Source organism: Hydra vulgaris, chromosome 09 (genome assembly GCF_038396675.1).
Source record: "Hydra vulgaris chromosome 09, alternate assembly HydraT2T_AEP".
Taxonomy (NCBI): domain Eukaryota; kingdom Metazoa; phylum Cnidaria; class Hydrozoa; order Anthoathecata; family Hydridae; genus Hydra; species Hydra vulgaris.
This window is the reverse complement of record NC_088928.1, coordinates 37,027,501-37,045,849: the sequence shown is the minus strand read 5'-3', so window position 1 is coordinate 37,045,849 and position 18,349 is coordinate 37,027,501. Positions and strand designations below refer to the sequence as shown.

The following is an 18,349-nucleotide window of genomic DNA, read 5'->3' as shown; positions in this document are numbered from 1 at the left end:
AAGCATTTTTAAATTAGAAAAAAAGTACATAATTTCCAATTTTACTTAGGTTAGTCTCAAAATCTAACTCAAAAGTAGGATTTTATTTGGTTAGCACATTTTTTGTGAACTCATAATGGCTAAAGCCCTGGTTTTGCAGTAAAAGTTTATTTAAAAAAATGGGTATTGTCCTTTTATCTACTGTATTTGTAAAAAATGGCTGCTTTCTGTAGGAATCAGGCAGAGCTCAATAGTGACCCTATTCAAATTTGTTATTTTTTTAATATGATATTGCATTTCATACTAGAAGAAATATTATCAGAATATTTTACAACTAAAGGGTTGTTCATAAATTGTGTCATACATTTGTCAAGCTTTTACATCCCTACCATCCCCTTGCCACAAAATCCTAACCCACTCCCCTAACCCTCAACATTATTCATGAACAGCCTTAACCCTTTACTTCCCCATAGGTATTTTTATTTCTTTAGGTAATTTACAAGAATCAGACATAGCCTAGTTTTTACAAGACGACTATATACAATCTTAAACTGAATATTATCTTAAACTGTATTTAATGATGAACATTTTAAGTACTTGTTAAATTATTTTTAATGTGTATTTAAAAAAATTACTTAAATTTTATTAAACACGTTTGAATGAAAAAATCAAAAATGGAAAAATTTGAATATTGAGCATATATTAAAATCTGTGTTCTACTCAGAGTTTCAGCAAAAGCCATAACCGATGAATTCATTTGAGTTCATGGTGACCAAGCACCAAAATAAAGTACAGTTGCCAAGTGGGCTAATTTATTTAAAGATGGTAGAGAGAGTCTTGAAGATGATTCTTGTTAAGGACACTCTCAAACTGCGTATAGAACGTGTGCAAGCCATTATTGAAGAAAATCCTCATGCAGCACATAATATAATTGAAGCCCTGGCATTGTTTTACAATCAACAAAATCATTCACAATGCTCTTTAAAAAAGAAAACTAACATCATCTTGGATACGAATTAACCGATCAAAATCACAAGAATAGAGTTGAGGCATGTAAGAAAAGTTGAGCTCTTTTCAGAAATGCTCCATGAAGACTATATGATATTATTACAGAGAATCATCTAAAGTATAAAAAAGCACTATAAATAATAATATAAACATTAAAATAAAAAAATCATAAACATCTTTTATTACAAAATACCAATGAAATAAAACTATATATATATATATATATATATATATATATATATATATATATATATATATATATATATATATATTGTTGATCTTTAAAATTGAGCTGCAATTAAATGTTTGAAACTTTTAAAGCAGGTATTTTCTTTATTAATCTTCTTCCTTGTCTGACATGTCATTTCATTTTTTTATCAAGTTAAAATTTGTTCCATGCAACCAGATTATCTGACAATCATTTGTGATGTTTGTTGATGTTCCTAACATATTCAGCTCTTTTTTTGTTTTGTTTTCATTACTGTTGATTGTAAAAGGCTCCTTGTGTACTTTTTTTAAATGAAAACAATCTGTCTTCAAGGTTAATTAAACTGTCTGATAATCTTGATACAATAATGATAATCTTTGTTTCCATGACCACCAATGTTAATTGACAGTCCTTTTTTAATCGATATTAACGTTTCTTCAATTTGTTCTTTGATCCATTTTTTTGACTTAATTCTCACTTTTCCAATTAAATTTAAATTTCCGCTGTGAACCCAATGGTACATTGTCTTATATTTGAAACATAAAGTTTGCGCTAAAGAATGTTTTTTTTCAACTTGTTTAATTGCATATATTTCATTTTGACAAATTAGACAAGTTGAATCTAGTTGTTCTAGAAGTGGATGTAATCAAATTTGATGAAATAAATGTTGGTATAGATTTAATTTCATTACAGACTTTTGGGTCATAGTGTATTGATATATAATAAAATTATTTTTTCTAATCAATTATTATTACTGGTGCATATAAATGGTAAATTTGACATCATTAACTTATTGAAACTCGTGTCCTAGAAAACCTTTAATAATAACCTATAAGCTTTTATTGTACACTAGTATTTACATTTCGTGTATTCTCAGTTATATATTATGGTTTCTTATTTTCTTATTTTTATTTATATATTATTTTCTTAAAAGATCCTTGCTGATACAAACCACCCGATAACCACTAAATTACCTCGCATCAATAGCCGAAACCCCAACAGATTCCCTTTAACTCTAAATACTGTAATCACTACTACCTATCAGCAATCCTTTATTCAAAATATTTATGTATTCTTCGTGATAATGTCAGTGACCTCTACCTCCCACAAAACATTGGCAGCTCTGCTGCCTTTTCAACACATAAATGATCAGTTCTTTTTCCTGCATTCTCAGTTAATTTTTACTCATTATATAACAATAGATAAAATTGTACAATTCATTATTTTTAATGCTAATCAATTTTAAATAAAGATTTATAAAATTAAAATTAAATTATCATTTCTAAATTACATGTTGTGTTTCTTAATTACATGTTGTGTTACATATTACGATATCTGAATTACATGTTGTGTTTCTCAATTACATGTTACGATTTCTAAATTACTTTATGCTTCTTAATTACATATTGCAATTTCTAAATGTAATGTGTTTCTCAATTACATATTATGGTTTCTAAATTACAAATTTTACTTAACCTTTTTATCATTTTTAGTTATAAACCACCCAATAAACAATAATCAAGTAAAATACCCATGGGAAAGTCTTTTGTTCTATTTTCAAATTTAAAATACTTTTTTATTCCAATTTAAAAAAATAAAAATTGGAATACATTGTAAATAAGGTTATGCTAAAAAAAAATTAAATTAGTATTAAATATAAACTAAAAAACTGAACTCATAAAAATGTAAAAATTCTATTTATAATAAAGTAAGAAGTTTTCTGATAAAAAAATGTTTCTTTTGATGACACTAATGTAAAAAGTAAAAATGTTCACAGGTAATTTATAATCTGATTGAGATATCAGTTTTTAGGATTAATTGTTTTTTAAATTGCAGGCAGACCTTGATGTTACAATAAATTAATTTTTAGTTAAGAAAGCAAAGGTTGATTTACTTTGTAATTTGACTGAAAAGTATGAGAAACAATTTTTTGATTTTCCATTTTTGTCTTAAGTAATTGGTTCTGTAAAATGTACACTTTATTTGCTTCTTTGTTTGTTGCTTTCATTAAAAAGCCTGGAGTTTTGGCAATTGTCCGGCTAGATGTTCATATGCTTAATTATCAATAGTTCATCATAAAGATGCTATAAAAATAAATATCCATTTTAAAAGTTGTGTAAAAAAGAGTTGTTTGGAAAATGATACATGAAAAAATTGTGTACATTTTTTTTATTTAAAACATTTACTTTTATTTAGAAATATTTAATATTTTTGCACTTTAGTTGACTTTTTTTTCATTAGCTTGGTTTTTAGTTTTCTAAGTTTACCCTATTACATCATATTAGGGGTTGTTCATAAATTACGTTGAGTAATTTATGGCCATTTTTGACCCCCTTGTTTTGGCGAGGGAGGTCTTATCATTGTAACTGTTTAGTATCAAGTCCCGTATATGTTGTCACAAAACCACTAACAAGTCACTACCCCTAGAGTGTGACATAATTTATGGACAACACCTTATTGCATCTACTACAACAATATGCTAAGTATGTTGGTTCTGAATATGTTAAGTTTACCCTTTTAAATCATATCACATCTACTAAAACAATTTGGTGAGTATGTTGGTTCTAAATATGTGAAGTTTACCCATTTACATCATATTATTGCATCTAATAAAATAATATGGTGAGTTGGTTTTGAATATGTTAAGTTTGCCCTATGACATCATATTATTGCATCTTAACATTATACAATAGTACTCTAAATTTGGGTCGGCATTTGGCAATGCCAACCTAACTGCTGACCTAAAAATGTCTGAGGTCAGTAATTTTTTACCTTGTTTTTATATTGTTATAGTGAAAACTTTGTGTTAAAAGCTTTTGTGCCAAACTGATTGTTTATCTAAGTTATTATGATGATTTTAATTTTTTAAACAATTTTTTTTTTTTTTAATTGTGTATGTCTTATGGTCAAAGTATAATAAAGGTTAAGCATTAAGAATTTTTGGTTCAACAAGAACTTATATTTATTTAGTATTTATTTAGCCTTGTTGTTTGTTAAGGTTTATATTTTGAAGTTGAAGGGTTGACAGGGTAAAAAAAAAGATCAACCTTTTTGGCTAGTATCGACCCCTATAACCTTGGAAAGTAAATATGTATTTAAAATATATAAATGTCACACTTTGATACTTTTAGAGTTTTTTTTTAATTTTCATAACCTAATTTAAATCATCACTTTAAGGTCACATCTGAGACTTGTTGTTCATTCTTTAGGCTACTCAATGTCATTTTAGTAAAAGGTTTTCATTATTCACTACTGTTTATAAAAATGTTTTGTACAACCCTTTTTTTTTTAACCTCTTAAAATAATAGCTATAACAGACAAAGTTAAGTTACATAGAAACAGGTTGAGATTGTGCTACTACGGATGGGGTGGAGTGTACTATGGATGTGGTGGGGTTAGAATTAAAGATCACTTGGACTTAGTTGTACTGCTTTTGCATGCAACATATGGTGACTTATTTACTGATAATTTATTAAAAGTTATTTTTTTTTTTTTTTTGGTTTCCATTATTTCAATATTTTTTTTAGATAAAAGCAGGAGGTTCAAGCTCCTCTGTAAGTTTTCCTATATATCAAGAAGATGTTCACATTTCAAATACAACACTCCATAAACATGTTATAATTGAGGATCGCAAGCCGTTAAGTGCGATTAAAGTTTCAAGAGGTGAACCAGATTTTTATAAGGTAACTATAAGTTTCATAAAGTGAAGCAGATTGTTATTAGGTAACTTTATGTTTTAAGAGGTGAACTAGAATGTCATAAGCTATAAGTTTCAAGAGATAAACCAGATTGTTTTAACTTTGTTTCAAGAGGTTAACAATTGTTATATATTAACTATAAACATTTTTGTAGTTTATTCTTAAATGAACAAAATAGTTTTAAAAAAATCAAAAACACAATTGCATAAATTGGAAAGATATCAAATATGTGATTTTTTTGTTAATTTTTTGTAAAGCTTTTAAATATGTTAATTATATTTACAAATCTAACATAACATCTAAATGTAAGATAAAGATTCTTTGTACCTCAACAGGACTGATTTGTTATTTCTTATTGTTTCCCTGTTTTTTAATTTCATTTTAATTTAGATTAATATATTCAAGTTTTTTTTTAAAGGAACTTCCAACAAACAGTAAAGTTGTTGAAATGTATTGTAAGGCTCGTATTTATATGGGAAAGTTAGAGTTTTCCTTTGAGGAGTTGAAAGCCATGACTCGGAAGTAAGTAGAGATTAACAAGTTAATGGTTGGTAACCTCTTGTTAAAATTACTTATTTTGAATTTTTTTAAAAGTTTTTATACTTTTTTAGGTATGCTCAGTGTGATAATAAGTTGGCAGAACAATTTGATATCAAGTCAGATAAATTTAAAACAAAATTAGACTTTAGTGATATGAAAACAAATAAGTTACCTTTAAATAGTTCATTAACACATTGCCCTCCTAGTTCAGCAGGGCATTCTGAAAAAGTAAATGTAATTGATTTAACTAATAATGAGTTAAAGCCTGAAGTAAACAGCTACTTAAAAGAACTTTCTACTATAAACAAAAATGCTCCTTTAACAAAAATAGATAAAAACATTAATTTGTGTCCTGATATAGACATCACTGAAAACTTGGCCTCAAAATCTCATAAAGTTAACCAAAACAATTTAGGCCATCTGATAGACTCACTTGAAAGTACTGTATGTTTTCCATTTCTAGACAAAGACAAAGAAATTTTTAAGAAAAAGAAAGTTGAGCCAGGAAATGAAGCAAATAAAAATCAGGATGGCCTTAATTATTTAGACAGTTTAGCTCACCTGACAGACTCACTTGAAATGACAGTATGCTTCCCATCTGTACAAAACAAAGATATTTTTAATACAAAAGAAATCTCACCTGAAAACCCAGTAAGTGAAAAAATTTATGAATCTAATATTATTCAGAAAGTTAGTTTACAAGACGTTAAGTCTGTATGCGCATCTGTATTGCATAAAGAAACTGAAAGTACCAAAAGAAAATCATTTAATGATGATGTTTCAGAGAATAAAAAACTAAAAAATGAGTTCTTAAATAGTACAGAGAGTTCTTCATTAAACCCACCGGAGCCTTTAACAACTGCTGTATCATTTAACAAGTCTTTTCATGTGGATATATCAAATAATATTTCACAGGAATCAACAATAACATCAATGATCAGTACTGTTCAAACTGGTATACTAAATGACTCTTTTGATCTTGATAAACTAACCAGTTCTTTTTATGAAGAAAAAGAATGTTGTGCAGCTGAAACTAAAAAGACAGGTAAAATGAACTTTTCTAAAAAATGCTTTATTGTTGTCTGTAAAATATTATTTTATTGTAGTCTGTAAAATAATATTTTATTGCAGTCTTTAAAATGTTATTTTAATGTAGTCTGTAAAGTATTATTTTAATGTTTATAAAATGTTACAATGAACTACAAGCTATTAAACAATGGTACTACAAGTAAGCTACTACTATTTTTAACCAATATGGCTATGGTTTACTAAAATTATTTAACAATTTATAAATTATTTAACTGTTTATAGGTAGATGTGCGAAATTTTTAAACTATTAAAATACTTAATTTTTAACATCATGAGAGAGTAAAGAGCTTTAAATCAGTATTACAATGGTGAAAATTTCATAAAAAAACAAATCATTCTACTAAAAGCCCATACTAAATAAAAGCCCTACTAAAATGCCCTACTAAAATGCCCATTTAAGTAACAAAAATTCGTTATAAGGATTGCTTAAGAAAACTGCAACCAACTTAAAAAATTACTGTTTGACTTGGTAGTTTTATAATAGATCTTCATTGCTTAGTTTCCGCATTACTTTGTTTTGGTTATATTTATATCAACTTAACTATAACAGAAAAAAATTTATATTGTTTAATTAAAAAAATTTATTTTTATTAACAAATTAAAAAGTTATAAATAATAATAAGATAAATCAATTTATATATGATATAAAGTTATATTTATAAATTTATTTATTTTATTATATATTTTTTGGAATGATAACACTTATATTACATTTTACTTTACATATATAGGCTTATATATTAAAGCGTAGTCCATTTGTTGCGTTACTATCAGTACTATCTTTCCTGGTATTTATTTTTATTTTCATTTCAAATACTTTTTAAAAGTATTTGAAATGAAAATAAAAATAAATACCAGGAAAGTATTTTAAATAAAAATTCTTTATAAAACTATTTTAAATACAAAATACTGGAATTGTACCGACTCGAATCGTACATCACAACTTTATTGACATAATTTAACCTTTAAATCAACATTTATTGGCCTTTAAAAGTAACAGTTTTTCGAATGTTGCATCACTAAGACAGTTCCTTTGTGGCGTCTGAATTTGTCCAGCGGTGCTAAATAACCGCTCAACAGGTGTGGACGAAGGTAAGGTCGTATTGTACCTCACAAATACGTGTTTTATAACTTCATATTTTGCCAAGTTTTTAAAATCCGTACCAGAGTCGCTTAAGTACAATAAATATTCGTTGTTGACTGTTGTTTGTTCTGCAATGTTAATTTCGCTAAACGAAAAAAAATCATCACTCATGCCACTACCACCAGCTGATTGAGTACCTGGAAGTGGTTGAGGGTCAGAAATAGTATTAGCTCTGTCCAACAACTGTTGCTGCTGAGACTTAGCTGCACTAACGAAGAGATCATGATAGAAATCTTTTTTATCATCCAGAACCCATCTCATTTTAAAGTAGGGATGCGATGCTGCTGCAATTATCCTGCTGGCATTATGTTCAGAAAATGATTGTAAGCATAGATTCTGCAAATTTCTTAGCATGCTTCAGTGATTTCTGCTGCAGGTCCTGCAATTTCTGCTGTACGGTGTGCTGCTGTACAGTGTACAGCCTTTCAATGGCAACAGCAATAGGAGCCATTATCATTACATACTCTTCTAGACATTTCAACTCCTGCTTTTTGAACTTTGGCAACTTCAAAACGTCGCATATTTCGCCAAGCTTATCTTGCAACCGGAGAATGCATTTCAATGCATCATACCGGGAGTTCCATCGTGTAGGGACAGGTATCAGTATTGCCCTTGCGATAATTTTTTTCGCAGCATCTGATGCCTTGGAACTTCTACGAAGCAAATTCCAAATGCTGGTACACTTGGCCAATGCATCTCGGTAAAGACGTTTGAAATTAGCATCAGAATCACATGCTTTATCTGAATCAGTAGTTGATGTGAGGCTAAGAGAGTGACAATTGCAAGCTTCATGGTGAGGCAGAACAACTTCAGTATCAATATCCGTGTCTTCGCTAACTGGTAAATTTAGGACTACAGTCATGTTCGCTACTTCAACATCATTGTCGGAGTTATCTGCTTCATCATCATCAGTTCCTGTTTCCTGAACTTGTTCTTCAGCAGTTGCAGAGATCCCTGAACCAGATGCAGTACTGCTAGTGTTTATAAAGTATTCTCGGAAGGCTTTGCAGAAGTTAGAGGCAGTATCTGTTACGGTTGCTGTAATTTTTTCCACGTGTAACCCATAATCATTATGAATTTTTGAGATTTTTTCCACGTGTAACCCATAATCATTATGAATGAATCAGCAGCCACTGAGTCATTAGTATGACTTCTAACAAAACGTTGACAGGAAAGAGCAACAGATATGCGTGATACTGAGCATTCAGTACTAATATCAATATAGTGAGCTTTCATTCCTATGTAGCTCTTTCAGTTCACTGACCAAATGTCATTTGTTGTACAAACAAATGGTACTTTACTAAAGACTGTTCTTTTATCATCAAACATTTTTTGCAAACGGGCATTTAATCGCTTGCCTATTGTTTTGCGACAAGGTATACTGACATTGCGATTGAGTCCGTAGATCAAATTTTTGAACACTGGCTTTTCCACTGTGATCAAGGGGTGCATTTCCTGCACAATCTAGTAAGCAATAAGCTTGTCCACTTCATCCTGTGAAATGGATGTTTGATTTCGAGGCATAATGTGCATTTGTTTCAACTTCTTTCAACTTCAGATTTGGAAGAGCGTCCACCTCCAACTCCAGATTCCATCTCAGCTACCGAGCGCTTACGTTGTTTTGCAACTGAAACCTTGTGCTGCTTGTATTCATCAATTCAATTTTTGCCATGAACATTCTGCAACAACAATAACAACAGTCAATCAACCGAGATTATTGCATTTACTTGTGTTATGTTACAGCATTAGTGTTTGTCTGTGTTGCTTTATGTGTTTATCATTTTTACTGTTTAGTGCTTGGTTTAACCGTTTTGTTTAACTTTCAATGTTTTTTCTTTGACTAATTGACTGGCTGTAACTACTATGACTTTGAGATGAGAATGATTTATTACATATTTTATTCATTGTTTGCTTTGTTTGTTAAATTGAATGATTTTATTTAATATTTATATTTATACCATACCACATTAATCAATAAATTGTATTTGGTCTGGTCTCTTTCTTTTTCAGTAAATGTACACGTGCCTCATAATATTATATTGAAATTAAATTATAATTTTTCTATCTAATGACTAATGAGTAATGATTACTGATTATTACATAACAAACATAAAATACACAATATAATATAGTGTTTTTGTAGTTATATACATACCTGAAGATGTTGCACTTTCATTTTCTACAATTTCAGTTGTTTCCCTCTCTTTTGCCATTTTGGGATTTTTGGTAGATTAGTTCCCTCTAATCATAGTAATTAAATAACAAATTAATAGATACATTCCAAGTATCTATTAATGGTCCAAGGCAGCACAATCCAGCCAACTTTTGGAATCCAAGTTTTAATTAATTTGCTGTTGGTGGAAAAGTATTTTGTATTTTGTGTTTTAAACAAAATAAAAAATAGCCTTGAAAAGTATTTGAAATAAATTTGAAAATACTAATAAATAAAAGTATTTCAAATAAAAATAAAAATAATACGTAAGTATTTTAAATACTTTCATTTAAAATACTTTTTAAAATACTCAACACTGGTTACTATATGTACATATGTACATAGCCTTCTAGAAGGTAAAAAGTGAACTTAAAGAAATTATAACCTTTATAATTATATCTATTTTTCACAAGCGAAAAATATGACTTTTCAATGAAATGAAAAGTCATATTTTTCAAAAAAATGAAACATTTCATGTTAGTATTTAGGGAGATGTATTTAGAAAAAGCACTTCAAAATATCCTTTGTATATCACCTCGATTTACAATACACCCCAATAAATAAAAGATTTGTTTTAAAATATACCTTGTAATATAAAATTTAAACTAAATTACTTTCCATATGTTTAATAATGTTTTTAACAGAATTGTGGCTATGAAAATAGTTTTGAAGCAAATCATGGACATCCAAAGATAAAAAAAGCCAAATCTTCGGCAATGATATCTAAAAAAAAAAAAAAAAAAAGAGTTATGAATAAATATATAGATCACTCTAGCACAACCATTTTTAATAGAGAAATTATATGTCCTAAAAAATAAATTAATATCTAACTGTTATTACTGCATAATTTAATCTATAAGTATAAAGTAACCTTTCTTGACTTGTTAAAGATCCAAAGAAGCAATAGTCTATTTTAAAGTTTTCATGCTGTGAGTTAATACCTTGCAATGATAATAAAATACGAGTAAAAATTTTTCAAAAAACACAAATCTGCACCCTACATCACCAAATTTTCTGAAACCTGGCAGAAATGTTTAGAGATATATATTAGGAAAGACAGTAAAATTTTTTCATAAAATTTCTATTCAATTATAACTTACAGCAACTTGAAGTTTTCTTGATTTTGACTGAAAAATGAGGGGGGAAAAGTGCCGAAAGTTATTCCATTTACTTTTACCCTTATAAGGTGCTTGTAGTGATGCTACAGTTCTGAAATTTGGTACCAAAAGAGTTAAAAACCTGTTTAATCCAAAAAATATAGGTTTTTATCTGTCAAAAGAAAACAATGTAATTTATTTTACCATCCATAAAAGACACTCAATAATGCCGATACAAAAGGGCATTGACAATTATAACTATAAAAAAAGTCTGACTGATAGAAAACAAATTTAATTTTGATTTTCTTAAAGATAAGATGAACATCTACTTTTTGAACCAATTTTATTTTGGCCTTACGTTTACTTAAGGAATTATTGATGTTTGATGTGGACACAATATTTTGTGATATTTATTAAACCAGACACTCAATTTTTACCAAAACCAGACACACCTTTTACCAATCAATCAAATCAGAAATTAACAATTTAGTTACTTTTTTTATTTCTTTATTTTCATATGTTATTTAAAATTGTAAAAGGTATAAAAAAATATAAAAAAGAAATACTCAATTTTAGTGATTTTATACATGCTTTACATTCACATTATTTACACATGCTTTACTTTACATTACAAGTTGTACACATAAGCATAAGGTTTAAGTATGGATAAGACATAATAATCTCTATTTCCTTAGGAAAACAATTTTTTTTAAAGTTGTCTTTAGCTAAATAGTAGCAAAGTCCTGTTTTTGTTATCGGTACCTCAACTTTGCAAATGATGTGGACATCTGGAATCCAGCATTGGCTATCTATTGGTGGCCATTTAAACAACCGTGCAGGACCATTCGGACACATAAATTTTACAAGCACATCTTTTTCTTTCAGATTAATATCTTCAATGACTCCTATACATCACTTTTGCTCATAGGAAACACAGGCAAATTCACCTGGTACTAGGTTTACAGTTGTTATCTGGATGTTTCCAAAGTCATGAATTAAAGCAAATTCTTTATCAACACTGCATAGCTTTGTGTCTACCTAGACAAAATAATAACATATGCATTTATTCATTTTTGTTAAACATTTTATTAAATGCATTGAAAGGAAATTGTGAGCCTAAAATAAAATATAAATGTTTTTGACAATGATTCTGCTCAAATCAAAAATCTATTTGATCAAAAAAAGTTATGCATGTTTTTTAAAAGATAGTAAAAGGTATATTAAACATATATTTTTTACCTTTTGATGGCCAAGTGGTACAAATTGATGGTAACTACGTGTTCCAGGTATTGTATTTGCAGTATCCAATCGTTCTTTAAGAGTGTTTCTCACCAAAAATAAATCTTCTGATGAGATATATATGAAATGTACACCTTCAATGTTTTCATTGCAATATTTATACATTGCTTGTGGAGATAAAATATGATTACCCATATCTCTTTGCAAGTTTGCTATCCCATCACAAGGTTGCTTACCGTGACTAGTTGCAAAAAAGTTCCATTTAGCAGAAAATCCAAAATCTTCAAGATGGAAACAAAGATTTAAAATATTTTTGCAATTCTTATATTGACCTGCACACCCATCTGAAAAGTATTCAATATTTTTTATTTGAGGCAGATTTGTTTTTATATCATTGCTAACAACATCATTAATTTTATATACCATGTTCACATCATGGATCATATCATCCGAAATAATACAATAAGATTTGTGCTTGAGAATACCTTTTTTGAAATAAATAATCACAGGATGAAGTGTACATTGTAAATTTGTCCAATGAAAGCTTTGCACTTCATCTTGAACTACAAATTTATAGTTTTCTGAAAAATCACTCAGAAATACCTTTTTCTAATGCCAACTTTCGTGCAGTTCGAGCTATATAGTTTGTTACATGTAATGTTTCAGAAACCTTTTTTATTGACCAGTCTGTTGGAGCAAGTGTCGTTAGTTGTATTTTTTTAGATTTTACTGTAGACTCTGCAATCTTTTTAGTTAGTGATACCATCATGTTATCAAACAAGTTTACTTTTTCAATATACTTGTTAACAAAATTTGACTGCTCTTCAAAACTTTCTTCTGATATATTAAGGAAAGTGGTTACCTTTTTTTTAATGGAGGTTGTTAATGCTGTCAATTTTCGTTTACCTTCTCTGATTTTACCTGACTTATGCAATCCTTTGACTTTAATAGGAGATACTCCAGCAAATATAAAGTGTGTATCCACACCTTCTTTTTTATTTTGAATGGACGTTTCATTAACAATATCAAAATCTTCATCATTTTTATTTTCACTCGTACTTTTTGATAAATGTTTCATAACTTTACTTCGACAGGTTGGACACAATTTCTTTCCAGGTGTAAGATTTAAACCTACAGTTTCTGCTTCTAACACAGTATGCATTGTAATCACTTGTAGCGATGCTGAAAAAAAAGAGTAATTACATTACTTAAATAATGTTAATTATATTATGTAAATACTATAAAATTATAATATTACTATAATATTACTATAAAATTAATTATATTATTAATTATGATAATTATTAAAAAAACTTATAAACAATTTATTTAGAATGATATTACTTAATGAAATATAAATATATATAAATTTTTACCTCTACACACCTTTTGGTGAGTCAGAAATGGATTACAATAACTTTTCTGATTACCCTCAAATCTTACAACTAACATATCATGATGATGTGTGCATATGCTAGTAATTTGTTCTTTTTTCATATTTGTTCCTTTTACAAGTAGTTTTTTAACATTGCTGTCAATATCTTCAATCAGATTTCTTACTTGGGTATATGACTGTTTATAACAAGCTCCATAATTATTTACAAAGCAGCAATTAATTTTGTTATCCATATAAAACTATAATGAGTAATCACAGTATAAACACTTAAAAACAAGAGATCTTAAATACTATGTCCTACCAAGTAAATCACACTTAAACACAAACAATATGTCCACAATAAAAATTTAAGTTATATTTATAAGGAACATATTGCTTGAAGAAATAGCTATTAGTTCTAACAGACATATTTTAAATGCCTAAGTACCTACTTATTATTGTCAATTCTCTACCAACTATTTACAAAAATTTTGTGTGAAATTAAAATATAACTGAATATAATTTAATTTAGTTATATAATTTAACATGGTAATATTTATTAGACATTTGTATGTCATTTTATTACCTTTTTTTTTATTGATGAGATAATCACTATTTGATTACAATAAAACAATTAAGAATAAAAGGTTATATAATATTGTTTAATTTAATGACATGACTATTATGTAATAAAAATTAAATAACTATTATGTAATAAAAATAACAAGTAACAAATTTATAAATTTACAAAATGTTGAACTATGTTTTGTAAAAACTTTGTAAATAATTTAATCATATATACTGTTTTTTTTTAATCAACCAACTCTAATAATTATAGTCAGTTGATTTAAAAAAACATAATTATATAATTAATCTATAGATTATGATTAATTAGACCAATTTAATTTAAAAATAAAAATAATTATATTTAGTTCAATATCAAAGTGCATTTGCGAACTTTTTTTTTTTACAAAATTTCTTTAGAAAAATTGAAAAACCAAAACATTAATAACTTCTCGACAAAACATAAGGCCAATAAAAATTTGGTTCGCAAAGTAGATATATGTCGAATATTTAAGAAAATCAAAACCAAAAGTTTTTTTCATCAGTCAGATTTTTTCTAGAGCTATACTTGTCAATGTCCTTTTTTATTGTTGTTAGTAAGTGCGTTTTGCGGATCTTACAATAAACTATATTCTATTGTTTTGACGGATACGAGACTATGATTTTCAGATTCAGCTGATTTTAAACTCCTTTGGTACCAAGATTTAAGATTCCCAACATTACCACAAGCTTGTAAAAAGGATAATAGTAAATTGACCTATTTCCCACACTTTTCGCCCCTCATTTTTCAGTCAAAAACTAACCTACTTCAAGTTGTTATAACTCTTAAAGGAACGAGAATTTTTTGAAAAAAATTTACATTCTTTTCTAACTTATATCTTTAAACCTTTTTGCCAAATTTCAGCCAATTCCGTGATGTAGGGTGCAACCCCTTGTTTTTTGAGAAATTTTTACCCACACATAAGATATTTGAAAAATTACTAAAAAAACCCATTAAAAATTAAAGGAAAGAGAAGTTTTTGTTTTAGGTTAAAAATAATTAAAATAACTTAACTTCTGATGCATATCACATTATGTCATTAAAACAACTATTAATGGAAGCAAATGAATTCTTTGATTTGTTCCCTGAAAAAGAAAAGATGTATAAAATAATCAAAAAAACTGATTTCTATACTGATTGATTTAAACTATTTCGAAACCAAGTCAACCCTGGTTGTTGGATGTCGGTTTCTACCTGGCTTCCTAAAATAAGGTCTGATACATAAAAATAATCAATGAAAGAACTATAAATCTTTTCATAATCTTATTAACAACAGCAAAAAAAGAGGGTGAAGGGGCATAATATACACATTAGGCATTGCAAAAATATTACTAACCAAGACACTTACCTAATATCTGTAAATGAAAGTTATTAATGCAAGAATATTATGATTTATAATAACACATACCTTGTTACAATCATTTTAAAAAATTAAACTCATTTAAATATTGACTTGTTAAGTCAATATTTATATGAGTTGGCATTGTTAAGTTACAAGCTACATAATTTTTGCCTTACTGTAAAATTCTTTTTAGGTCCTATAATGCTTTAAAAAAATAATTTCAATAGTCATAATAATTATTTTATTGAATTTTGATTATTATTACATTTAATTATTAATACATTTAAAAAAAAAAAAAAAATGCAATATTACATGCAACAGAAAAAAAAATCACTTGAATCATTGTAAATATTCAGCATAGTTTTTGTGTGTGTGTTTAAATCATGTTTTGAATACTTTAAAAAAAATCACCGATATTTTTAATAAAAGTTACATTTTTCTAAAAAAATAACTTTTTAATAAATAAAAATTCATATAAACAAAATGCTCATAATTGTGATCCCCCCCTCCCCAAACCTCCACAACAGAAGAATATTTTGTTACCTTTACCATGTACAAAATAGGGTATGAGCATGTCATTATTTTTTAATGAATTTTGGCAGGTACCTAAAAAATAGATCTAGAAAATTGACTGAAAAAGTAGGAAAAAAAACCATCATGCCTTCAATGTCACTTCCAGAACAGGAACAAAGTTTACAATAGGAATCAAATCCCTAAAAGCATTAGTAACTGCAAAAAAAAAAAAAAACACATTGCAATAAACTTAAAACACTCTACTTTGATATATTGTCCAAATCGATATAAAATTCTAAAAAAAAGTGGACAAAAATCCATCCTTACAACACCTACTTCAAGCGCACAGTGAAAAAAAGGTCACAGATTTTATCTTTAAAATTGGTGCCGTAAATCACAGATATGCACGTACTTTTTATAGTTAAATAATTTATAAATGTTAAATAATTAATTATAAAATGTTTCATGTAATTTGCCATATTTTAAAATGCTTTTTAAAAGCATTTTTTAAGTTGTTTTTTTTTTCCTAATTTACTTTGTAATTAAATTTCTATTACTAGAAGCTATTGCTTTAACTCGTAAATAAATTTTTGTATTGTAAGGAGTTTTCACCAGATCCCTTTGTTTGAGTAATCATTAAATATTATTTGTTGAGCATTGATGATAATGCCCAACAAAAAAACACCAAATACTTTTTTATTGGGCATTATCATAAAATGCTTTTATATTGGGCATTATTGTCAAATAAATTAGTTGAGCATGATTGCCAAATAATTTATTTTAGTTTTTATTTTATCAGCACTTTTGCAAATATTGTGTTAATATTATAATTTACAACTTTCAAATATTTATAAATGCAATAAAATAACTTGGGTGAACTTCAACATATTGTATGTTGTTTTATAAATAAAAAATACATACTATACAAATTATAAATTAAAAAAATATGCTATATCCTATTTAGATAATAAACAGTTACTAGTTTTTCCTACCTTGATAGGATACAGCATTTTCAGAAAAAAAAGAAGATTAACAAAAGATTCCTGCCTCATGTCAAACCCTCATTCAATGTAGCAACACTTCCTTGTGTTGCTACATTGAATGAGAAACAATTGCTACATTGTTGCTACATTAGGCTATAAAATAGTCTATGTATGTACTTAAGCCCCAGGCAGCAGGCTATTTTAGTGTGACATTAAAGATGCTAACTAAACACACATTTATAGTTGTGTGTGTGTGTATATATATATATATATATATATATATATATATATATATATATATATATATATATATATATATATATATATATATATATATATATATATATAATATTGTGTTGTGGTAGTGGTGAGGTAGTAGAGCGCTCACTTTGTCATTAAGTAAGAAGTTCTAAACTTAATGTGTTTCTTATTGCAACAGTTTATCAAGTGTTTCAGAGGGTTGATCTTTTAACTCAAAAACAATTAAACATGTTATTCCACACATCGACCTTGTTTGTCAAAGGTTTGTTTTCTTGGAGCACAAAGAGGTGTATAAAAATTTAAAAAAAATAATGGGCAGCCTCCTTGACTGTAGTTGCCTTTCTATAGAGGTGAAATCTCTCTATATAGAGTGGAATCTACATAGAGGTGGAATCTCTATATAGAACAGAATGTGAATGAAATAAATGAAAGGTGAATATGTTGAATAATTGTTGGTTTATGTTATTCTCTTATTCATTAGTTATTAATCTTTAGAATTTTTTTCAAATGATTGAATTTTTAAAAGATTTTATGAATTAATATTGATTTTTTATTTTATAATTAAAGACAAACAAAATGGTTATAAAATGTTTAAAATATTTTTTTATATTTTATAAAGATATCTGTTCTAACAAAATACCAAAATTATTTGATGAAAGTGAAATAAAGTCTCAATTTGCTTTACCCCAAAATCATGAAGCTATTGGAACCTATCAAGAATCTAAAAAGTAGGTTATTTTGTTTTTATATTGATTTATACTTTATTTCTATATATAGATGAGATTTTCGTAATTTTCTTATAAATATTAGGGGTAAGATAATGGCAACATGCCAATAGCAATAGCAATATTGATATGAATTGAAAAATCATATTGCACAATTGAATTTGTCATCTCGCATTGTCATTGAATGGTAATATTGTTGCAAATTTCACACTTCAAGAGTTTTGTGAGATATAATGGTTCATGATTTTTTTTTTGAAATTTTAAAGTTTAAAGTAGTGTTTTGTTAATAAATTTGTTATCATTTTACCATCATGTATTAAGCTGTTAACTCT

At 27.5% G+C, this 18,349-nt stretch overlaps 1 protein-coding gene across 1 annotated transcript in view; it reads left to right on the top strand.

The window, feature by feature from the left end:
• Positions 1 to 18,349, top strand: part of LOC100198524 (uncharacterized) — a 72,577-nt gene that overhangs the window by 28,374 nt on the left and 25,854 nt on the right. The window contains exons 7-10 of the mRNA XM_065805575.1: positions 4,723 to 4,878; positions 5,312 to 5,415; positions 5,505 to 6,478; positions 17,912 to 18,020. Coding sequence (XP_065661647.1) covers positions 4,723 to 4,878; positions 5,312 to 5,415; positions 5,505 to 6,478; positions 17,912 to 18,020 — 1,343 coding nt within the window. The remainder of the gene's footprint in view (positions 1 to 4,722; positions 4,879 to 5,311; positions 5,416 to 5,504; positions 6,479 to 17,911; positions 18,021 to 18,349) is intronic.